The 25431-nt window shown below is 38.6% G+C and overlaps 1 protein-coding gene across 9 annotated transcripts in view; it reads right to left on the reverse strand.

Annotated features, from left to right (window-relative positions):
• The window catches only part of GALNT1 (polypeptide N-acetylgalactosaminyltransferase 1), a 183687-nt gene that overhangs the window by 46834 nt on the left and 111422 nt on the right, over nucleotides 1-25431 (reverse strand). For 8 of the 9 annotated variants that reach the window (XM_048218466.2, XM_057313127.1, XM_057313125.1 and 5 more), the window contains 2 exons: nucleotides 19065-19305; nucleotides 9150-9324 (listed from right to left, as the gene is read on the reverse strand). In XM_048218466.2, coding sequence (XP_048074423.1) covers nucleotides 9150-9324; nucleotides 19065-19203 — 314 coding nt within the window. In that variant the 5' untranslated portion in view covers nucleotides 19204-19305. Of the gene's footprint in view, nucleotides 1-9149; nucleotides 9325-19064; nucleotides 19306-20282; nucleotides 20422-25431 lie in introns of all 9 variants that reach the window. The other variant, XM_057313126.1, reaches the window with a different exon arrangement.

Genomic DNA, 25431 nt, shown 5'->3' on the forward strand with positions numbered 1-25431 from the left:
TATACAAATAGAAATATTTGCCCTTTTTTCTCCTTTCCTTCTTTTAAATTTATATATTTATTATTTATATATATGGACTCCGTACCCAATGTGGGGCCTGACTGAACTCATGACTGCAATATCAAGAGTCACAATGCTCTATCAACTGAGCCAGGCAGGCGCCTCTGAATTTATATTTTTCTAATTTTTACTTTTTCCACTCTACTAAGATTTATCCTCTTCTGGTAGTAACCTTAAAAATTGCAACACGCAACCTTGACTTATTAAAGTCTAATACTAATTGCTATCTTTACCCACGACTTGACAATACATACACACCCCAAAAAAACCATACAACTGTTTAACTCCATTTATCCCCACCCAAGAAAATGCTTTCTTCTCTATTTTTAATTTTATTGATATATTATGTCATATCATTTACATAGTTGACATTAATTTATCTACATATTTACCAATTCCATTGTTCTTCCTTCATTTCTATACCTGATCATTCCAGTGATTCTCTTTCTGCTTAGAGAACATCCTTTAGTGTTTTTTAGCGTGGGTAATGAATTATCACAGTTTCGTTTCTCTTAAAGGTTTTTCTTTTTGAAAGATACCTGTGCTAGGTATAAAATTTTAGGCTTATTTAAAGTTATCTCGGACTTTAAAAGATACCATGTTATTTATTATCTTTTGGCTTCCTTGTTTTTTCTCTTGAGAAGTCAGCTGAGAAGTCAGCTGTCAGACTTACTGTTGCACCTTTGAAGGTAATTTTTATCTTCCCCCTCCACCCCTTTGCTTGTTTTTACAATTCTTTTCTTTTTAGCTCTGGCTTCCAACAGTTTTATTATGATATGCCCAAGTATGATGTGGCAGGTATCCTGCTTGAAGGTTCATGAAACTTACTGAATCTGTGCCTTAATGTTTTTAACATTAGTTTTAGAAAATTCTTGGCCATTATACTGTTGAATATCACTACTGCTCTATTCTCTTCCTTATTTTGACTACAATTTGTTGACAATCCTAGACCTCTTTATCTTCTGTATCTCTAACTTATCTGTTCTTTATTTTCCATCCTCCATGCTTCATTCTGGATATTGACTTCTGATCTATAATTCAGCTAACTCTCTCTTCAGCTATGTCTAGTCTGCTGCTAAACTCATCCATCAGGACTTCACTATTTATTACTGTACTTCTCCAGTTCTAGAATTTCCACTTGGTTATTTTCTAATAGATTCTAGTTCTCTGCTTAAATTCTCAACCTTGTTTTTAAATCTCCTTGAACACATTAATATTATGTACAATCATTTTAAAGTCTGTGTCTGATAACTCCATTACCTGGAGTCCTTCTGGGTCTATGTCCATTGTCTACTGTTTTGTTTTCTTTCATATGCCTTGTTTCCTCGGGTGTCTAGTATAAGCCAGACACTGTGTATGAAGTACCATTTAAATATTTACTGGCCTAATAGCTTTCTTCAGAGAGGATTTACATTTGAATCTAGGGGGAGCCAGAGGCAACAGTAAATTCAATTTTCTGGAGTAAGATGGTTTAAACTCGGGCTTCAGTCACCACCAGGACTGATCAACTTCAATTTCATCATTATTTCTAGGAACCTAAAACTAAAGCATGCAGGATGGGTTATCTGACTTGCCACCCCATCCCCAAACACATGATAGGCTCTGGACTCCAGGTTTTCTGCCCCAGCACCAAAAGGCTATCAAAAGTACTATTTATGAACACTACATCCAAAACTAATGATGTACTATATGTTGGCCAATTGAACTTAAATCGCAATGTCAAAACAAAACAAAACAAAAAGTACTATTTAGGTATACACCTTCTGGAATGTGGAATGCATCAAGGTAAAAGTTCCAAGCTTGCTTCTCTGAGTTTTCATCTTCTCCCATAGTTTGGCTCCATAATTCTTTACTGCCTTCTAACCTCTATATGTTTTTAAGGAAATCATTTACACATATGTATTTTTCCTCACTTTTAAATGTCCTCAACTGAAGAGCTGCTCTAAATCACCAAGGCTGCCATCACAGAAACCGGAAGTCTTCCTCATTCTTTTAAATCAGAGTTTCATCCCTATCATTCCACAGAAACAATTTTATCTAAGTTCCAACAGCCACCATACACTGAAATCCACGGGTCAATTTAGAGACGTCATCCTTCATCGCAGCAGAATTTAACGGAGTTGACCACTTATTTCTTAAACATTCCCTTGACTTCCATATACTCTCCCCCTCATACCTCAGGTTTTCTTACCCTTTTGCTAGATCTTCCTCCTCTTCTCACTCTTCAAAAGCTGAAATGTCAATCATCTAACCTAACCTCTTTTTCATCTCATCCACTCCGAAGGCTATCTCAACCAACCCCGTGCCTTTAAATTCACTTGTCCAAGTTCATAGCTCCAGCTTCAACCTCTACCCTGAATTCCAGGCTTTTATAAGTATATGCTAATTGATTTCTTTCCCCATATTTCTATTTTCCTCTTCTTTCTATCTTGGCAAGTATTACTGTAAATGAGATGGCTGCTCAGGCCTAAATTCTTACTCCTCCCTTTCTCTTTTACTCCATATCCAACCCATCAGCATTCTGGTAGGTTCCATCATAAAAAATGCAATCAGAATTTTAAAACTTCTTCATCTGTGGTAGCCTAGCCCATGCCACTATCATCCTCTGCATGAATTCTCTGTGGCTGGAAAATGTAAATTGGTAAAACCAGTGTGGGAGCAGTTTAAAAAAAAAAAAAAATTGAGTGAAATAAAAAAGTGCATACCTCTCAGCACAATAATTTCACTTCTACTGTTGAACACTTTTGGCCATAACCCTTGGTAACAAATACATTTTATGTTAACCTAATACACACATCCTGAAATAATGATTAATGAAAAAATACTTTACATAAAACACACTCTATCTTCTACTTCACTAATTAAAATGCTAACAGGTATTCACTAGACTGATTTTATGATCCATTAATGAGTAAAGGGTCCTGAACTGTAATCTGAAAAGCATTGTTCTACAGAAAACTGTTAACATCTGTAGAAGAGAATACATGTAAAAGGATGTTTACAGAGACACTATAACCATAAAATATGTACACATAAAGTAAAAGAACAATAGATAAATTATGGCATATTCATACAATGGACTTCTACAAAGCAGTTAAAATGAATGATCCAGAACTACATGCACTGACATGGATAAATCTCAAAATCAATGTGTGAGCAAAAACAATTTTTAAAAAGCTGCAGAAGGATCTGTGCCTATGCTGTACTACCATTTGTTAAGTTAAAAATATAAAACTATAAACTATGTTATTCATATATAGAGACATGAAGAAGTATTTCTAAACATGAACAGTAATGATAAATGGAAAAACCAGAACGATGGTTAAAGAGAACTGGGGAGGAGGATACAAAGGGATTCAACTGTAGCCATAAAGTTTTAGAGCTAAAAGCAAAATATAAAGAAAATATGGCAACTTAAGATTCAGCAAGGCTGGTGGTTGGTACAAAAGTTTGTTATCTCCTATAGCTTCCTGAATGTTTATATCAATTTATTTTTAAAAAATAACAGTTAGGGGTGCCTGGGTGGCACAGTGGTTAAGTGTCTGCCTTCAGCTCAGGGCGTGATCCCGGCGTTATGGGATCGAGCCCCTCCTCCACTATGAGCCTGCTTCTTCCTCTCCCACTCTCCCTGCCTGTGTTCCCTCTCTTGCTGGCTGTCTCTATCTCTGTCAAATAAATAAATAAATAATCTTTAAATAAAATAAAATAAAATAAAATAAAATAAAATAAAATAAAATAAAATAAAATAAAAAATAATAAAGAAAGAGAAGTCTAGTTTTTCCAAAAGAAAAAATAAATAAAATTTCCAAGAGATACCTAGTAAAAGATGGAAAATACATGACAAAAAATACTTTAAGACAAATATCTTGAAGCATAATTTTTATTTTTTAAAATATTTTATTTATTTGGGGCGCCTGGGTGGCACAGCGGTTAGGCGTCTGCCTTCAGCTCAGGGCGTGATCCCGGCATTAGGGGATCGAGCCCCACATCAGGCTCTTCCGCTATGAGCCTGCTTCTTTCTCTCCCACTCCCCCTGCTTGTGTTCCCTCTCTCGCTGGCTGTCTCTATCTCTGTCGAATAAATAAATAAAATCTTAAAAAAAAAAATATTTTATTTATTTGAGAGAGAGAGACAGAGAGAGCACAAATGGGGGGAGGGACAGAAGGAGAGGGACAAGCAGATGGAGCCAGACTTGGGGCTCTATCCCAGGACCCTGAGATCATGACCTGAGCCAAAGTCAGACGCTGAACTGACTGAGCCACCCAGGCGCCCCAAGCATACATTTTTTAAAGATTCTATTTATTTTTTTATTTATTTGAGAGAGAGAAAGAAAGAGAGAATGCATGAGCTGGGGGGAGGGGCAGAGGGAGTGGGACAAGCAGACTCCCTGCTGAGCAGGGAGCCTGAACCAGGGCTCCATCCCAGGACCTTGGGATCATGACCTGAACAGAAGGGAGATGCTATACCGACTGAGCCACCCAGGCGCTCCCCTCCCCGAGCATGTTTTTAAACTACGAATTATCTCGTCTCTCTGAGGCAAAAGACAGAACAACAAGAACAACAACAACAAAATCAGGGAATTTGCTAAAGTTCTATAACAGAAAATTTACATTTCATGAAGCAGGTAGAAACCAAATCAGAAGACCAATCAGAGGTATGGTAGAAACCAAATCAGAGGTATGAAAAAGTAATATTTATACTAGAATGTACACAACAGTTTTATTTAACTGAAACAAAACACTTTATCAGCCTTAGAAATACCAATTATTTATAGAGCAATATCAGTTACTGAAAATACCTGGGAAATGTAAAATCTTAAAAATTATAAGCAAAGCAACCTCCACAAATTCATCATAATCATCTAGAGGAGCTTATCTGAGAAAACAAATATAATTTTACTAAATACATTATTTTAATCTGTTTCCAGAATTTAACTTAGCATTAAAAGGAATGGTTAAGAAAATGAGAAAAAATAACTTCCAGCAATCAGGTAGAGAAAAAAGAGAAATAAGAGCCAGACCTGGATCCAAACTCAATTTAATTACCCTGGGCCACAGCAATTTTTTTGAAGAACTTTAACAGCAACAGCCTGCTTCATGGAACTGATTATTTTTTAAAAATTTATTTACTGTGAGAGAGAGAGAGAGATTGCACACATGCAGGAGTGGAGGGAGGGGTAAAGAGAGAGAGAATCTCCAGCAGACTCCCCGCTGAGCACAGAGTCTGACACGGGCCTCGATCCCAGGACCCTGAGATCATGACCTGAGCTGAAACCAAGAGCCGGATACTTAACCAACTGAGCCACCCACACACCCCAGAACCGATTATTTTTTAAACGACAGTTAAATTTACTTTAAAAACTAGAAAGATTAAAATGCTACCATTATACTAAATATCTCACAAATATTTATATGTATAAAAATAGTAAAGTGGAGGGTTTTGTGTCTACGTTGTTTAAATGCCAGATAACAATGACAAAAACTTAGCAATAAAAAACTTAAATAAAAAATTCAAGAGAATAGCTCAAAGACAGTCTAGAATATTTCCCTGGAAGAAGAAAAAAGATAAGAAAAGACAAAAATATAAGAGACCAAGAGAATCAATTCAAGTAGTCCAAAAAAACAGAAGGATGGGACATGCAAGAGACCTGTCCAATGGGGATGCACATGACTAAGCAGAATGCACACCTTTAGTACCATAAGCACACAATCTGGCTGACTTGAAGGATGCTGGTACACAATGCCTTTAACCTACCAGCGGCAGCGAACAGAGGAAACAGAACAGTCGATGACACCAAAGTGACGCGGTCCACAAAATGCAGGCTGAGGAAAGATAGAAGATACTTTGCCTGGTCTTCGGGGAGAAAAATAAAAAGGGAACCTACAGAGACTAAGAGAGGCTTAAGAGACATGTGCACCATTTGCAATGTGTGGACCTTATTTAGATCCTGATAAAAACACTACAAAAAAAGAAACATATGACATCACTAGGGAAATGTGAACACTAACTGGGTATTTCATGTTATTACGGAGTCACTGTTAATTATTTTTTTAGGTATGAAATGGTATCATGACCTTCCTTCCTATAGGAGTCTTTGAGAGATACATGCTGAAATATTTACAAATGGTACACCTTTGCCTGGAACTGGAGAATCTGCTTCTAATCACACTTAGCTACTTATTCACAGGCGGCCACGAACCACAGGGGCTTTACCATAGGGCTGCTGTTGTCAAGTTAGCTGGCTAATTCCGGAGCTAATGACCCAAGTGAGAGTAAAAAACCAAATTTGAAATCACAGTGTATTTTCTAAAAATGACACTAAGAGTGACACTCCATCACTTATACTGTGCTCTACTGGTAGAACATACAGACCAACCCTACTACAGCAGGAAGAAGATACACAGAGGTGTAAACACCAGGAGACAGAGATTGTTGGGGGATATATAAAAGGGTATAAGTAAGAGACAAGACTATTAGGCATTTCTAAACCGAGGTAAGGAACACATGAGGATTCCTTAGACTACTGTCTCTTTTTGTACACACTTGAAATTCCCCACAAAGTTATGCAAACAAAAAACTTTAAAAGATACCTGCACAGAGATGGAGCAAGAAGGTGTAAAAAGGCTACCCAGTGACAGTAGCGACTTTGTTCCACCTTGCTCAGCAGCCCACTCCCACAGAGACCAAACGGTTGGCAAGAAGGACTGAGTATCAGCAGCTTGTGCAAAGTGAGACTTTCAAATCTAGGCAGTCCTCATCAAGCCCGAAATTCAGTGCACAAGCATGTGTATCACACCATTTAAACACTGTTCAAAACATAAATGCTTAATAAAATGTATTAAACAGTAATGTACATAGGGGAATATTCTACCAGAACAATAATAATCAAGGCTCTTTTTAGCACAGACGCCATTAACATTTCAACTGCAGGATTCCCTGAACGGTGTAGCTTTCTTCAGTAACTTTTATATTGTTCAGGAGAGTTAACAACTTGGGAAAACTTAAGAGTACAACGAAGCTTCTTTTGACTGATCGCCACTTAACCAATCTGCTGGATGAACACACTGATACTCTCCATCCCCCACAAAGTTTAACTTTTATATGCACAACATTAAATGGTGGCGTTCTAGGACTCATTCACAGCTGTGCCATGTACTAAACTATAATTGCTTTTGCTTTCTCTGAACAACTTTTTAAAGTTTTCCCTGGAATTATGTTTTCCCTGCTATGGTTTTCTATGTACTTATTAAACGCATCCCAAACTCCCCATCGTCTAAATGTCTTCCAGAGGCATTCAGCTGTACCATCATCTGTCTTCTTGAAGTCTCTCCTGGACTGTGTGTCCTGCTTCCATCTGGGTGGTTACCTCTTCGCCTAACAACTCCCATCCAGGGCTCTCCCTTCACCATCCTCGAGGGATTCCCACAACATTTGTTTTATGCCAAATCTCCTGTCTTCCGCATCCTGTGTCCATCTTGTCCCGAGTTTAGGTCCTCATTTGGTACAGCATAATCTCCAGTAACTTTCCAAGAAAGGGTGCATGGATGGGGCGCCTGGGTGGCACAGCGGTTAAGCGTCTGCCCTCAGCTCAGGGCGTGATCCCGGCATTAGGGGATCGAGCCCCACATCAGGCTCCTCTGCTATGAGCCTGCTTCTTCCTCTCCCACTCCCCCTGCTTGTGTTCCCTCTCTCGCTGGCTGTCTCTATCTCTGTCAAATAAATAAATAAAATCTTTAAAAAAAAAAAAAAAGAAAGGGTGCATGGCAGTTCGATGTTATGACACTGCACATTTCCAAAAATGTCCTTTTTTAACCTATGCATTTGATTGCAAGTGTGGACAGATATGGAATTCTAGGCTCGCAAATCTTTCCCTCTGGAATTTTGCTCCTTTGTTTCCAGGATTGCTGCTGAGTTGCATTAAGCTTTGCCCTTTTTTTCTTTCTTTCTTTTTAAACTCAAAACACTCTTCTGTTCTCCTAGTGTATCTTTTGAATAGTATCCTATTCTTGTTTTATGGTTGTAATACATTTTATTTCATTGGGATTAATTCTTTTTAAGTTTTTTTTCTCCCTGAATAGTTTTTTCCTTCCTCCAACTTGCGTATTTCTCTTTTGGGGACTATATTTTTCATGTTTGGGGGTTTCTTGTGATTGTCTAGTATTCCTTGGTTACATATTTGTTATAAAAATGGGGAACCAAAAAGCTGAATATTAGCTCGGAGTGATGATGCCTCGTCCTACTGTATCAAGAATCATCCTGCAATCTCTTGCCTGGAGAAAGATGGCCTGGCTGTTGGCATTAATGGGAGGGCAAGGTGGCTAGGGTCTCAGAAGCCAAATGTGTATGCTCACTTGCTCCATGTGTTTTCTGTATAGGTCCTTTGCTTTTAATAGGGCCTGCTGTCCTCTAACCCAAATATCTTATTTACCTTCTTCATATGCAACAACTGGGCCTCTTAACATTGGTGGTGGGAATGTAAATTGGTACAATCATCCTGGAAAAATGTTTGGCAGCACATACTAATGCTATATAAATGTATAACCTATTCCTTTCCCCTGTACATACCAAATAGAAACGAGAACCTAAGTCCTCCAAAAGACATGCACAAGAATGTCACAACTGCATTATTCATAACAGTCAAAAGGTGGAAACAACCCAAATGTCTATCAATGTGTAAATAAATTATGGAATATTCACTCACATAACACATATATCTTGATGTGGATGATGATTAGACAGGTATATATGTATATGTAAAAATTCAGTAATCTGTACACCTATGACTGTACACATTACAGTTTTAAGTTATATACATCTTAAAAGAATCTTTTTTTAAAAAGCTGATTACAGGAATGTTTTGAGAAATTTAAAATCCCCTACTAATCTACTGAGACAAATCATTATTTTCCAAAGCCTAAAATTTATAGCCTAATGATCAGTAGTATTTTTATCAGTATTTAATTATTTAAAAGTGGGTAAGTAGTAACTTAGTGATACAACATTCACTTTAAGAACAGTCAACACTACTGGGAATTCAGAACACACTTTCATTCAAATTCAATGCTGTCAGTACCACACTAGGTACTTACCCTTCTAACCTGACGTCTGGTAAAGATCTGTTGAGCGCGATCATCTCACTCGCCATTAAATTGAACTGATTGATTTTAAACATCTCTTTCATCTTTTCTTGATCCTCTTTAGGAATGACAACTGGTTTCCCCATTTCTCCAGGACCTTCATGAGGCTTTTGTACTGGCTCTAGAACTAAGAATATGGAAGAAACTTAACATCAATTTTATAACAATTGATAAATGTTTCTGTTTAATAACGAGTTTAAATTGTACCCTCAACAACCAGAGCCATCTCTGAGCCCATCCTCTCCCAGTCTGTAAAACCTCCTAGGGGCTGCCCTGTCCTCCTCCTTCCACACTAGTGTCCTCACTCAAGATCTCCTCACCCTGCACTACTCACCTGAATCACCCACAGCCTTGGCATTCCCATCTCAAATATCACTACCACATTAACCTCTCTAAAGCATGACCTTCGTTGTGGTATTCCTATGATCTCCTAGAGTCTACTCTTCAATATGGAATTTAACCTAACTTTCCAAACCCAACACCTGCTTGGCCCTCTACCATGCCACTCCCCACACCCACTCCAGTACTTAATCCTTCAGTCAAACAGCAACTCACTACTTTCCTTAACATGTGCCTCATGTTTTCCTGCTTTGGCACCTTTGCTCACAGAGGTCCCTCCCATAACACCTCCCCAGTCTTATTTCTGTAATACCAAACACCTACTTGTCTTTTAAGGACCAGCTAAAACAGCTTCTCTTGTCTGAAGCTTTTCCAAATCTCTCTATAGTGATCATCCACTACTCCTGACTGCCACATCATTCCATCAAGGGCTCTTACGTCTCTAATCAATTGCTACCTCCTATAACGATTGTTAACCTGTCTTGTGGGCCCCCCACTAGATTACATCTTTTTATCTCAGGTTCGACTCATTCGTGTACTTTTTGTGGAATTCAGCATGATGTCCTATAGAAGTTTTATTAACTATATGCTGAATTAGTATGTGAGCAAAGTGCTATTCAAAATAAATCAAAATGAAATCCCAGAATTGATAATAGACATTATAATAAGCATTAAGCAAGGTGGAGCATCATGAAAGAGAATTCTAATCAGAAGTAACGTTATCTCTTGATATATACATAAAAAGAGTAATATTCAGGGTTACATGGGTGGCTCAGTCAGTTAAGTGTCTGCCTTCAGCTCAGGTCATGATCTCAGGTTGGGCTCCCTATTCAGCGGGGAGTCTGCTTCTCCCACTCCCTTTGCCCCAGCCCCACTCATGCATGTGAGCACTCCTCGCTCAGATAAATAACATTTTTTAAAAAATTAAATTAAATTAAAAAAGAGTAATATTCAGCAATTTCCAAATATTGTTTTTTGTTTTACACTTTTGAGGTCTTCAAAAGTGTTCCAAGAAAAACAAGTTCTCAGATATATTAAACTTGGAAAAAAGTGTATTAAACTTCTCATCTAAAAGGCATGGATAGAGAATGAGACAAGGTCAAGAATGGGATAAAAATACCTGTTTTGTACATTACTTGTTTATTTTTAAAGCTGAAATTTTTATTCTCCCGTTGTTTATTTTTTTAGGCACCTCTAAAAAGTCTTTGCACAAAAATAGAGACATCAAGGCAGTAAACAAACCATCTCTCTTCAGCCAGGTTTCATCTGCCCAAGAATAGCACTAGTGGGTAAAGCTGACCTGTAAGATGGTTGTTTCAGATGGTGGTACAAAGCAACTGTAGAATACGAAATTATTGTGTCTTCAACAACTCTGTCTAGAATATAAAAACCTATCTTAGACAACCATCAAGAAAAAAATGGTATAAAATAATTTTGTCCCTGTTGTCAGAATGAACTGTGATTTTAGGAGGGCATTAAAATATCAGGAAATAACTAAAATTATAGAAAACTCATGTAAAACCATTTTAAAAAACAAATCCTGCCTAATGTTTGCCAAGTAACTAAGCTCTTTATTTTTTTATTATGTGTTTTTGAGAGAGAAAGCACGTGTGCGTGCAAGTCGGTGGCGGGGGGGGGGGGGGGGGGAGATAGAGAGAGAATCCTGAGTAGTCTCCATGCCCAGCCTGGACTTGAGGTGGGGCTCAATCTCATGACCCTGAGATCAGGACCTGAGTCAAAATCAAGAATCGGATGCTTAACTGACTGGGCCACCCAGGTACCCCAGAGAGAGAATCTTAAGCAGGCTCCACATTCAGTACGGAGCCTGATGCAGGGCTCGATCTCATGATCTTGTGATCATGACCTCAGCCAAAATCAACAGTCTGGCACATAACTAATTAAGGCACGCAGGCACCCCAAAGCTCTTTAAATATTAGGGTTGATAGATTTCAAAAACTGTCAGTGACAAGTGTAATAAAAACTATAATACAAGTACAGATGTATAATCCCCATATACAATTTTAAATGTTAAAAATCATAAATTATAAAACTCTTAGGGTCAATTCTACTTACTTACCTGTCTCTGGAAAAAAATAAAAAGAGCAACCAACAGATTTGGGGATTGGGACGTTCAGGGGTCAACAAAAAGCAGCAGAGTTCTGGAGGTGGCAATCATCCTGTGTGCATGGCAGAGTTAACACAAGGAGTAAGTAGGAGACATCTAGTGGCCCTGATTGTAAGTATCTTTCAGTTACCTGAGCCCTATTTTAGTATAAGATAAGATGATGCTTTAAAGAAAGGTTAAAATGGAAAAAACAAAACATTTTTATGCTGTTTAAAAATTAAGAATATTAAGTTATACAGAACACCATCTAGAACATATTTTTGCTGGGGTGAGGTGGTGGGGGTTGGGGGGGGTGGATCCTGAACTTGATCAAGCCTCTGGACCTACCTACCAATTCACAGAAAATATAGGCACTGAAGGACATGACAAAAAATGTTAAAGGGATGTAAATCCTGACGGTGGGAACCTGGAAAAAAGAAACAACCCAATTTCTTTGTCAACAACAACAAAAAGATTGAAACGGAGGACAGAGAAAAAGAAGTATCCATGTATCCATGCCACAAGACTAGTCTTGAATTGACAACTGTTGAAGCCAGATGGTGGGTATATGGGAGTTCTATTTTCTCTACTTTTGTTTATGTTTGACATTCTCCATGGGGGTTGGGGGAACATGAAGGAGGACTCCGGATATTATTACTGTGAGGATTAGTAAGTATAAACTTGATTGCTTACAGAATAAGAGACTATATAGCCAGAATGTTAAAATCTTGCCCCATCCTTATGAAGTAAAACTCTGGCTTTAAGATGTTAAAGAAGCAAACAAAACTGTACAACATATACAATCCTATTATTGCCACATTTTACTGATTTGACCACCTAGTACTTACTAATAATCTGAATATCTAGTATAATGTCCACCCTGTATCATTTAACCTAATGGTACACATGAGATCTCCAAGCTACAGTGGAAATTACCAAGAATTGTATGATTATTACATGACTTACAGAATCCACCACAATACTCTAATTTAGAGATTATAATATCCTAAAGAATTAAATGCACTAGTCAATTAGTTTTCATTGGCAAAGAGCTCAGGATAAAATGCATGTGGATAGTGAATATATTTTTACTACTACTGTGCTTGCAGATTAAATGGTAAGCATTAACTTTCCATGCATTCTACTTACCAGTCTTTTATGTAAATTAAAAGTGAGTTCAGTGAAATTTTTGTTAGAGCAACCGAAATGGGGTTTGGATATCATTTCCTGAACTGAAAAGAAAATTTTTCTTGGCAAAAAATTTTACATGCAGTTCATTTCTAAGAATCAAATCAACTTTGACAAGGGAGAGACTAAAATGTTAATCCAAAGTATTATATGAGAACAAATGTGTTTTATATTCAGGTAAACTTCATTTCTAAGGCAATGTAGTATCGTGTTTTAAAAACTTAATTACCAAGAAAACTACAGATTCACTCTGAATGCCACCAAATCATATCAATATACACAAACCACATGATATACCTTTGAATGTACTCTAATAAATCTTAGAAATTTTTAATTTGTGTTTTTCTCATATAAGTAAAATAAAGAAGTATAAAGCTATGATACCTTTGGGGGGAAAATACTAATAAAAGGCTAAAATCATTTCTCCCAAATGATTTTATCTTATTACACAATTATCACCTTTACTGTTTTTAGGCATTATATTTTACCTACCCCAAAATATTTTTTCTACATTTTAACAATCTCTAAAAATGGGATGTGGCTTACAATAACTGGAATGTTTTTGCTTTCTTAGTAGTATATAAAATATTAAACAAAAGTATGTAAGATGGTAATGAAATACAGCAAATTACCTGATTTTTTTTTTTAAGATTTTATTTATTTATTTGACAGTGACAGCCAGCAAGAGAGGGAACACAAGCAGGGGCGTGGGAGAGGAAGAAGCAGGCTCCCAGCAGAGGAGCCTGAGGCGGGGCTCGATCCCAGAACGCCGGGATCATGCCCTGAGCCGAAGGCAGATGCTTAATGACTGCGCCACCCAGGCGCCCCTACCTGATTTTTTTTAACATCAAAATTATAGGGGTGCCTGGGTGGTTCAGTGGATTAAGGGTCCGACTCTGATTTCAACTTGGGTCATGATCTCAGGGTCATGAGATCGAGCCTGGCATCAGGCTCCGTGCTGAGCATGGAGCCTGCTGAAGATTCTCTCTCTCCCTCTGCCCCCCTACCACTTCCCCCTTGTGTGCACGTGTGCTCTCTCTCCCTCTCTCAAAAAAAAAAAAGAAAAGAAAAGAAGAAAAAAAAACAAAGAAACACATCAAAATTATATAGCAAAATTCACTGATAACTCAATGCTACCTCAAATCCTTGTTGGTTTCAACCCTCATTCCAATTTTATGCTTGATTTATTTGCACTGTGTTCAGCACATAAAACTCTATACATGCAAAAAAACCTGTAAGTTTCTGAAAGCCTTTACTAACAGTATTTTTAGGTTTTAATCATCAAAAGGCTTGCTGATGTTTGATAATTGAAAAACTTCTAGCACACACATACGACAACTTGAATCACTAACATCTTAATGACCTGAAAATTGAGTACAGTGCTGGCATGAAAGATCAATTCCTACCTGAAACTGTATCTGTAAAAATACTCGTATTCTATACAACATCCAAATCCATAAATTGAACAAATGAGCTAATTCGAAAGGCAGAAGGGCAACAAAAATATTCCCAGGACACAACCCACACTAACCTCAGTTTTTCAAGGGGAGTCTGTCTAATTCTCCAGCAAGAAAAGAACTTTGCTATTCTCAGATAGCCTGGGGTATAAAATGCCAAATATAAAGTGGTCAGCAAAACAAACCAAAACCAATCCTTCTGTAATCACGAAGACTGACCCATTGTTACCTGAAGTAGGCAAGTAACAAGTAAATCCTAGAAAATGGATTATCAATGACAATCTTTTAAGAGATTCAGCAGTATGGTAAAGATAATCAATCCATTCCACTTAAAAACAGGACCCCTTTATTCACAATATAAAGACCAGAATTTGATTAATTTCACCAAATGAGCACGCAGAGCAGTTCAAAGAATGTTCAGAAATCAGATCTTTACAATACTGAAACAGTAATTCTGGAGTGTCCTATCTGTTCATTGCTCTCTGCCTTTTGCTTTTGTTTTGGTTTTTCAAATGCCATAAAAACCAAAGATCCTGGAGACTTCATGGTACTGTCAAGAGACCTCCAATATTCTGATCACTGGGTGCACCTGCTTATCCACTACGAAGGCCCACGTCCTTGGTGCCCTCAGCTATGTGTCCTTGCCCAGCCACCTCAGGGCGAGTTCCTCAGGGGTGCTCACTGCAAGCCCTTCCCAGCCTTCTGCCAAGAACCTGCTGACTTCAGGGTGCCGACACCACCTGCGACCTCCCAGCTCCTACCGCACTGAAACTTCACAGCCAGCAGATTTTTTAAGCCTTTCTTTCTTAGCATCAACTGTCCCCCTTCCTCAAATCATTTTCCCCCTTTCCCGTCAACTCCTTAAGGCTATAAGGAACAAAGCTGCAAAGAGACACTTTAAAGCCCCCTCTGGAACTGCCACCCTCCCACTATGTCTCCCTTCATACTGTCTCCTCACCCTCAGGCATACTGCTCAGTCCCTTTCTCTTGTCCTCCTCTCCTTCTCAGTCATCCCACCAAACACCCAGATCCCCGCCGTGGCCACTGTAAAGCTTCTTCATCGTTTTTCTCCACAACACACAGGCCCCTTCCTCTGGACTTAACTAAAATCTGTCCTCCCCCAGAGCCCGCTAGCCTCACAAACCTCTTCTGGGAGAACTGGTCATTCTTTCTCAGGAGGTTCCGACAAGGGCTCATAGCTTCACGCTATTACTCCCAAACCATTTCTCCTTTACGTAGTACTTTTGTACTTTGTATAAAAGCCACTTCTTGTCTTTGATGCTCATGCCACAGTAGCTTTCAGGACTGTACTAACCTTGGCAATTTCTTCAAATACAATCCTTTTCTTATGGCTTTGATGCCTCACTACCTCATCTGCTAAGAATGTGCTCCTTCAGGTAATTACATTTTCCCTTGTATTTTAAACCTCCCCCTTACGGTACATAAAAATACATGCATACATATGACTTTGCCTCCATTCCTTTAGTGCACTACACCTTTTCTTCTTTGTTTTTTCTTTTTGTTAAGATTCTGTTTGTAAGTAATCTCTTTACCCAATGTAGGGCTCAAACTCACAACCGCGAGAGCAAGCATTGCATGCTCCACTGACTGAACCAGCCAGGCGCCCATGCAACACCCCTTTTCCTCTGTGTGGAAGCTTCCCGAGAGTAAGCTACACTGCATCTCTACTCCTGCATGGGGACATCAAATCTGCTGGTATTGAAGTGGCACCCGCCAGGGTCAAAGGAAATCGCATTACCAAACATAAACAAACACCTTATCTTCATCTCACAAAATCTCAGACAAACAACACTCCTGAGTTTTCATGACCGCCCTCCCCCTGGCAGCCCCTTCCACCTCTGACTTCCTGAGAAGCCTCTCTTCCTTTACTGACCTCCAGGAAGCTCTCCAACACTGGGTCTGTCTTGTCTAAGTCTACACGTGCTCCTGGCACAGTCTTCTGCACAGACAAGGCTTACACTACTACCTATGTTCTGCACCTTGAACAACTGTCTTCTGTAGTCAAATACTTCCAACCGAGCTCATCCTGCCACTTTCCATCAAAGCTGCCCCACCTCTGGGGGCCTACCCTCCTGCCAATTCATCAAACAGGGAAACCTGAAAGATATCTCAAACTCTGCTTTTATTACTACCCACATTCAGCGGTTCCCCATGTTATATAAATTCCACCACTGACATACTTCTCACATATATTTTCCTTTCTATTTCAGTATCACTTTAGTATAGGCCCCAAGAACTCCTCTAAACTGTCACAACATCCTTGCAGCTCGTCTCTTCTAGTACATTAGCCACATGACCACAAAAAGCTTTCTCCTGAAAGTCTGGATCCCATCAGGTTACTTACTCCCTTGTTTAAAAGCCTTCAATGGCATGCTACTACCTACAAAGAAATCCAAAACCCTCAGCATGCCATAAAAGGCCTTCTGTGATATGGCCTCTGCTAACCTCCCAAGCTTCCTCTGTGCTCCTTCCTCACGTTCTCTATCCATCAATTCTGTTCTCTCACTTGCTTGTCTTGCACATGCTTCTTTCCCTTGCTTATTCATCCAACCTAACAAACACCTGCTCACCCTGACACTGGTCAACATGAGCACTATTTCCTTACTGAGCCCTCTCAGACACATGCTCCTTCCGTTCTGCTCTTATGCACATCTCTAGAATGCTGTTTATCCTATTAGTATTTTACTATTATTCTTCCTCTCCTATTGGACTATAAGTTCCCTGAAGGGAGGAATTTTGTCTTATTTTTTGTTGTTGTTGAGCTGTGGATCATTAGCTCCTAACACACTGCCTAGCGTATATCGGAGTTTTAAAAACATTCACCAATGAGGCATGTGGGTGGCTCAGTCGGTTGAGTATCTGACTCTCGATTTCCACTTGGGTCGTGATCTTGGGGTTGTGGGATGGAGCCCTGTGTTAGAATCTGCGCTCAGCAGGGAGTCTGATTCTCTCCCTCTGCCCCTCCTGCTGCTCACATTCTCGCTCTCTTAAACAGATAAATAAATCTTAAAAAAAGAAAATAACATTCACCAAGTAGATCTTCACATACTAATTCTTTCTTACTTTCTTACTTTTTCGTGTCTTTGCGTTTAAAATAGAACTCCCACTATCAATGACAATGAATTAAAGTGGAGGGGAAAACTAATCTGTTCTATTTGGGAAAAGAGTATCTGAGTTACTGGTGGATGGTAATACCCACACTTTGAGTAAACTGCAGACAAGAGTTATAGTTCTAACAACAGTTAAGGAGGCAGCATTTTTCACCCAACAAGGTTACTAAACAGAAGAGCCATAGAGTAAAGCAGGAAAGTCAGCAAATTAATAGGCTGACTTTGAATTAAAGTATATTTTATTAAAACTTAAGGGGAAAGTGAAAATTAAGAAGTCAGGGGTTAGCCTAGGTATTACTATAGCCCAGTACTAGCCAATGAGCCTAATTTTAGGCAAATTTCCCAAGAAGAAATAAATAGGACTGGTTAAGTAATCTCATCTACAAAAATTACAGTAACTAGGCACGGTTAACCAATATAAACAAATATTTTTAGATTATAAACTTCAGGCAACCAGGTCCTCTCATTATAAAAATATGAAAAATTTAAATATGATCATATACTCAAAGCTTACATTAAAACAAATCATTCACATATAATTCCTAAAAATAGAATCACTATACAGCCAGATTTTCTATAATTAATCATAGAGAGTTCAGAGCTCAGAACACCTGAATTATTGACTCATAATGCAAAGTCATTTTGATTATGTTAAAAAAAAAAAAAAAAAAAAGGAGGGGCGCCTGGGTGACTCAGTTGATTAAGTGTTGGACTCTCGATATCCGCTCAAGCCATGACCTCAAGGTCATGAGATCCAGCCCAGAGACAGGCTCTGCACTCAGGGGGGAGTCTGCTTCCCCCTCTCCTTCTCCCCCTTTGCCCTCCCCCCCCAGCCTGCGCATGTGCAGTCAGCTTCCCCTCTCCCTCTGCCCCCCCCAAGCCACCACCTCAGCCTGTGCCCGCGCCTGCTCTCTCTCAAATGAATGTTTAAAAAAATAAAAATAATTAAAAAAAAAAAAAAAGGCAACATTTGTTTGTTGGTTTGAACACAAGGAGTTCAAAACTGAATTTTCCAGGCATCCACTGACAAAAATGTTAGTACTTCCAACCCAGGTCCTTCATATTTGTGTTTCCTTTCTTTTCCATACCAAATACTGCAATCTTACTGCAGCCTCTATTATATGGCCTCATCTTTACAAAAGCCCTTCCTCAAAGTGCTAACTGGAGCTATCTACAGCATTAACAAAAAGAACTCGCCAGATAACATCTATCTAGAATGATTTCCCTCAAAACTGAGATGGGAAGGCAAGAAAAAAACATCTTTTGATACCAGATATTATAATTTTAACACAGCATTGCTGGCATTACACTAATGCCATACAATTCTGTTGGTTCCAACTATTAGTTATTATTAGTTTAATAACAGTTGATATTAGTTTCCCCACGTTACTTGGTAACACAACTTGCAGAAAATTAACCACGTGTAACACTGAACACAAATAATGAATTTAGCAATTCTATACATGATACTTTAATATTTTAACCATTGGAAGAACCCACTGGAAAACTGTTAGTTATATGATTGTCATTATTTAGGATGCCAGGGATTACTATTAATCTAAAAAAATTAAAATTTTATAATATCCAAATTAGTGAGCAAACTAGTAATATACTTATTAAAAAAGATGTATTATAAAGTATCACTCACCATCCCCAGCAGGAAGTCCTCGCTCCTTTTTTTCATCACATTTGTTGCATTCACTGAAGTAAAGCAGCAGGAACATATCCAAGAGTACCCAAATCAAGGAGGTGGCTAGGACCACCTTGCAATATGCAAATTTTCTCATGGCACTTAAGTCGAACGCAAAATTTTAAAATATATATATATAAATATACAAAGATCATGAAAATTATTCCAATCCAGTTTCATCAGAAATCACGTTCATAACCTATAGAGACAAAAAGAATAAAAGATTAACTTAAAAATATCAGAACCTTAAAAATGAACTATAAGATTATTTAACATGCACATGAAATTTTACTATTCAGAATAAATTGAAAAATCAGGCTTAAAAAATACTTGTAAAATACATAAAAATAGTATCAAGAATGTACAAATAGCTCCTACAAATAAACATACGACAATCCAATAGAAAAATGGGTAAAGTATATAAACAAGCACTTTGCAAAAAGCAAACCTGAATAGCCAATAAATGTGGAAAAGCACTCAATTAAGTGTAATTAGGAAAATGCAAATTAAAACAATAGTGTGCTACTATCTCATACCCATCAAACACACAGGGCTTAACTCCCTTCTATTCGACTGTTTTATTAAAAATGCTAAGCTGTTAGTTGCCACAGGAGTTTAAGAAACCAGCGATTCTCAGTCCATTTCGACCACTCAGATTCAGTTCCCAGGTCCCAAGGAGCAATAGTTCTCCTAGTTTTGTACTACAGCTGTTTATTGGGCTAATTCTTATCTCTCTCCCATTGAATCCCATCTAAAAACACTGAATGGTCACCAGCACTCAGGGAAAGAAAGTATAATGGAGAAGAAAAGATAAGATCTGAGACCTAATCCTGGCTCTGAAGTATTTTTACAGACTTCCCTGATCTTTAGTTCCTACTCCCCCACCCCTGCCCCTCAATCTGTTAAAATATCATGAGAAAATAACTAGAGAAACTGTCACCAAATTTGGAAAGTCATTTGGGATAGTCTGACTAGTAACATTCCTGCTACATAAGGAGCTCATCTTGGGGAGCTCTGGAGCACACGGAGGGACCTCAGAGAGGTTGGGAGTCATTCTGATGAACAGCAGTCAAGGAAGCTCAAAGGCCTATGTCACTGCTGACCAGGAGGGAGATAAGCCAAGTGCATTCAGATGAAGCAGATAGAGGAAACACACACTTTGCACACGTGCCTCACAATGAAAGCCAAATGAGCAGAGGGTCTGAAGGACTGGGCTGATGAGCAACACAGCAGCTTCTCAAAGGGCGCCTTTACGTTCCATGGTGGGCGGCAGAGGTATTTACCTGGACAATTCAGGCCAGGCCAGCGAGTTTATCTACGAAAAAGATATAATAAGTCTTGCCTACTTCACGAGGCTGCTAGACAGCAACCTGAAAAGCACCCCCAAAAAATTTTAAGTGATACTTATAATGTATTATCTGTGCTCTGTTCTCTCTGGGACTTTTGCTCTCTTGCCTATATTCCTCCTTTCATCAAACCAATATTTCCTGACTGAACAGTGAACAGGGATGTATGTTACTGCCGTATTCCTGCCTCAAAATTGTACTTACTCAATATTTGATATTGTGTCACATGCAGTGAGGACTACTGATGAGTATGGTAACCACGGTGAGGGGAGAACGAAAAACATTATAGTGCACAGCCTCATGAAACAATAGTTCTTGCCAGAAAAGCTAGACAGATATAAATTTATATTTTGAGCTACTTTACATGACAAGCTACCTCTTTCAGTCACTGGCAAAGCAAACAATCTGACTGCCAGTACAGTATCTGAAATTCAAAAGTAACTTTATGTTCTCGAAAATCTATTTTTTTTAAAGCTTACAACCCAGATTACTTCAGTGCAAATCTCTATTACTTTGTATTCATTCCTATTTAATTTTTCAAGGCAGCACAATTAGACTCAAAAATTGAAGGTGAAATGCCGTGGGTAATGTATGTGTTTGGGAGAAGGAGTATGGAGGAAGCAGGAGGTGTAGGCAGAAAGGAGGATAAAGGGGAGGCATAAAGTCTTTGGGACCTTGGGTTAGGCAAAGTTTTCTCAACAAATCGTAAGACTGATTAAAATGATTTCACAATTATAATCTTCTTCAAAAGAAAATAAAAAACAAGTCACAAATTGGGAGCAAATACTTACAAATTACTTAGCTGATAAATGACTTGTATCCAGAAAAGGTAAAGAACTCTCAAAATACAATTAAAAAAACCCAATCCAATAAAAGAGGCAAAAGGTCTGAATGATCTTGTCACCAAAAAAGCGATACAGATGACAAACAAGCACATGGAAAGATGTTCAACATCATTAGCTTTTAGGGAACTGCTATTTGAGACCACAATGAAACACCACTAGGTGCCAATCTATATGGCTAAAGGGAAAAAGAAAAACGCCAAGTGCTAGCTAGGATCTGCTGCAGCTGAAACTGTAATATGGTGCCAGTGGAAATGCAAAATGGTACAGCCTCTCTGGAAAACAAGTTTGGCAGTTTCTTCCTACAAAAATCTGCGATTCCATTCCTAGCTATTTACTTAAGAGAAAGGAAAACATATGTCTACATAAAGACCTATACACAAATCTTTATAGACGCTTAATTGTAACCATTAAAATTTGGAAATAATCCAAATGTCCATCACCTGGTGAATGGATAAACAAACTGTAGTACGCTAAACAGTGAAATACTAACCCAGCAACAAAAAAGAACTCTTGATATATATGCAATGATATGGATGAATCTCAAAAGCATTATGCTAAGTGAAAGTAGTCACAAAAATGTTAGATACCGTATCCTGCATGATTTCATTTAAAGGGCAATCTGGCAAAGGCAAAACTATGGGTATAGAAATCAATCAGTGGTTGCCAGGGGCTGCGGAGGAAGGAGAGAACTGCCCAAAAGTGGAGTGAAGGAACTTGTGATCATGAAAACATTCCATATCTTGCCTGTGGTGGTGGTCAGACAACTATGTCCATTTGTCCAAACTTATAAGGGTGAGTTTCTGTGAATTCAACTTCAATCCCCTTAAAAATAGATAAATATGGGGGAATACTTCAATGAAACAATGTCGATTTTAGGAGGAGACAAATGGTGTACATTTCCTCAAATGACATATACCAGAATTTATCTTGGAAGTCACAATAGATTAAAGCCTTCCATTTGAAATGCATTTGACTGCCTAATTTATTTTAAAAGTTATAAAACCAGAATTTATGTGAATGTACAGTGATCAATTGTATCAGTAAATTTCTGATCCTACCGTAGCTACATGTCATACTGCCAAATTCCTCTGAAAACTGATCATTATTTTCTAGGGCTAAATAATTATTTTCTCCTACCCCTCATACTTCTAACCAAGGCTCTCCAGAAATTTCAAGCCTAAGAAGACACCTTGACAGTCATTACCTTTAGGAGAAAATGGAAGCTTCATTCCCTTGGACCTAAAGCTTTCGACTTCTGGGTACATTACAGTGCTTATCTTTCCTCTCACAAGAACACAGTACCCTTGGCTCCTAGGATCACTACCTGCATCGTATGACCCAACAGAGGTAGGAGAGACGGGACGTTTCAATAGATCTACTCAAGACTTAATATGTAGCTGGAACTTCTGCCAGAAAAACTAAAAGACTTAAAAATATGATAATCATCCTCTAACATAGTAAGGAGAGGCTAAATTATTTTATTTACCAGTTATATATTCTGTTTACTCTATTTCCCAATCAGAACCATAATCAAACATATTCATTCACTTATTAATTCGTTCAATGCACACAAACTCAGTAAATACAGAGAATGTGTCAAATGCACGGAATAGAAAAATGAACAGAATGCACACCCCTTGTGCCCTTATGAAATTTAGAGTTGGCTCCAGGAAAGCAGGGATTAGTCAAACAGCCACATATACATAAAATTTCACTGGTGATAACTTTTGAAGGGAGGTACACAGCAATATAAACATCTGTATTACAAAGATCGGACTTTGTCAGAAAGGCTTCCCTGAGGAAGACATGATTTGAGGGGAAAATAAGCATTGGGGGCAGTGAGTAGCAAGGGCTCTGTAGCAGGAAGGAGCCCAACACTGAAAGGTCAAGGGATCAAAAACAAAAGAAGAGGAAACTGTGATGTGAGATAAAACTGGAGGTGGTAAGAGTGGGCAGATTCAAGAGGTATTCAGGGACAAACTCAACAGGATTTAGGGACAAATTAGATGGGGGGAAAGAGGAGGAAATCCTGGCTTATACCACTGGATGCAGAGTGGTGCCAGACATAGAAACAGGGACCAATAAAACAGGACAAATTTTTGGAAAGAAGAAGCAAGACAGGAAGAAACTTCTATTAAGTTTGACTTTGGACATGTTAAGTATCAGGTAACCCTGATAACTTCAAGAAGAGATATTAACCACAGCTAAGGATACAAAAGTTTGGGGCCCAAAGGAGGGGTCTAGGGGCGCCTGGGTGGCACAGCGGTTGAGCGTCTGCCTTCGGCTCAGGGCGTGATCCCGGCGTTGTGGGATCGAGCCCCACATCAGGCTCCTCTGCTATGAGCCTGCTTCTTCCTCTCCCACTCCCCCTGCTTGTGTTCCCTCTCTCACTAGCTGTCTCTATCTCTGTCAAATAAATAAATAAAATCTTAAAAAAATAAATAAATAAAAAATAAAAAAATAAAACAAAGGAGGGGTCTAAGGTAAAGACATATGGATAGAAGCCCTAGCTCCTATGCAACGTCACTGGGGCAGCAGACTTTTAAAAAATCAATATGCAAAACAATTTTTGTGGAGTGTCATTTCCCTCCTAGCATGGGGCTGGACTTGGTGTCTTGCTTCTAATCAACAGAATACGGTAGAAGTGATGGCGCACGATTTCAAGGCTAGTCATAAAACACACGTCCTCCTAGCTCTCTCTCAGCTCACACTCTGGGGAAAGCCAGCACCAATGTCAGAAGGATACTTAAGCATCCTTATAAAAAGGTCCACATGGTAAGAAACTGAAGCCTCCTACCAAGAAGCAGTACTATCATGCCAGGCATGGAAGTGAATGAACCCCTTTGAAAGCAGTCCCAATCAACCCTTCAGATGGCTGCAGCTCCTGCTGACATTTTGAATGCAATATCCTGAAAGATCCTGAATCAACACCACCCTGCTAAGCTACTCATGCACTCCTGGCCCAAAGAAAAAACAAGACAATAAATGTCTATTGTTTGAAGCCATTAACTTTGGAGGTAATTCATTATTCATCAATATAGGATTTCAACAACAAAAAAGGCTTAGAAAGAAAATTCTTTAATCTACAGTAAACATACTTAATGATAGGGCTGTTGACTTGTCATGCATTTCTGTAACGTAAGATGACTTATGCATCCTTACTTCATTTGACATCATGATAAAGTCTAAGCAATAAGACAAGAAAAGGAATAAGGATGAGGAGGAGAAAAAGACAAAATTATCTGCAGACAGCATGATTTCTATACAGAAACTCTAAAAGAAATCAACAGATAAACCATTAGAGCTAATTCATGACTTCATCAAGGTTGCTGAATGCAAGGAGCCGCCTGTGTGGCTCAGTTGGCTGTCTGCCTGCCTTTGGCTCAGGTCATGATCTTAGGGTCCTAGGATCAAGCCTGGCGTCGGGCTCTCTGCTTAGTGGGGAGTCTGCTTCTCCCTCTCACACTCCCTCGGTGCTCTCCCTAATAAATAAATAAAATCTTAAAAAAAAAAAAAGGTTGCTAAATATAAGATGAACATATAACAATCATGCTCCTGTCTAGTAATAACTACTCGGAATATATAAAAGAAAACAAATCACATTCAAAATAGCTATAAAATCCCTAAGGTATCTGGGGATAAACTTTAAAAAAAAATAGGGGTGCCTGGGTGGCTCAATTGGTTAAGTGTCTGCCTTCAGCTTGGGTCATGAACCCAGGGTCCTGGGATCGAGTCTGGCATCAGGTTCCCTGCTCGGCAGGGAGCCTGCTTCTCCTTCTCCCTCTGTCCCTCACCCTGCTTGTGCTCTCTCGCTCTCTCTCTCTCCAATAAACAAATCTTAAAAAAAAATTAAAACTTTAACAAAATATGTGCAAGACATAGAAAAAGCTGTGGAGCTTTATTGAGGGACATAAGAGAACAACCAACTAATGGCTAGGAAAAAAAATAGCCTTTTTCCAAAATTAATCTATAAATTTAATACAATTCTAATCAAAACACAAGGAAGCTTTTCGGGACTGGATTTATAATAAAGCAGAAGAATCTAAAACCATGTGGTTCTCTAAAACAAACCCATACATGTACAGAAAACTGGACAGGTGCTACTACAAATCAGAGTAGAAAACTGATAGAGGG

The sequence above is a fragment of the Ursus arctos genome, unplaced genomic scaffold (genome assembly GCF_023065955.2).
Source record: "Ursus arctos isolate Adak ecotype North America unplaced genomic scaffold, UrsArc2.0 scaffold_17, whole genome shotgun sequence".
In the NCBI taxonomy this organism is placed as follows: Eukaryota; Metazoa; Chordata; class Mammalia; order Carnivora; family Ursidae; genus Ursus; species Ursus arctos.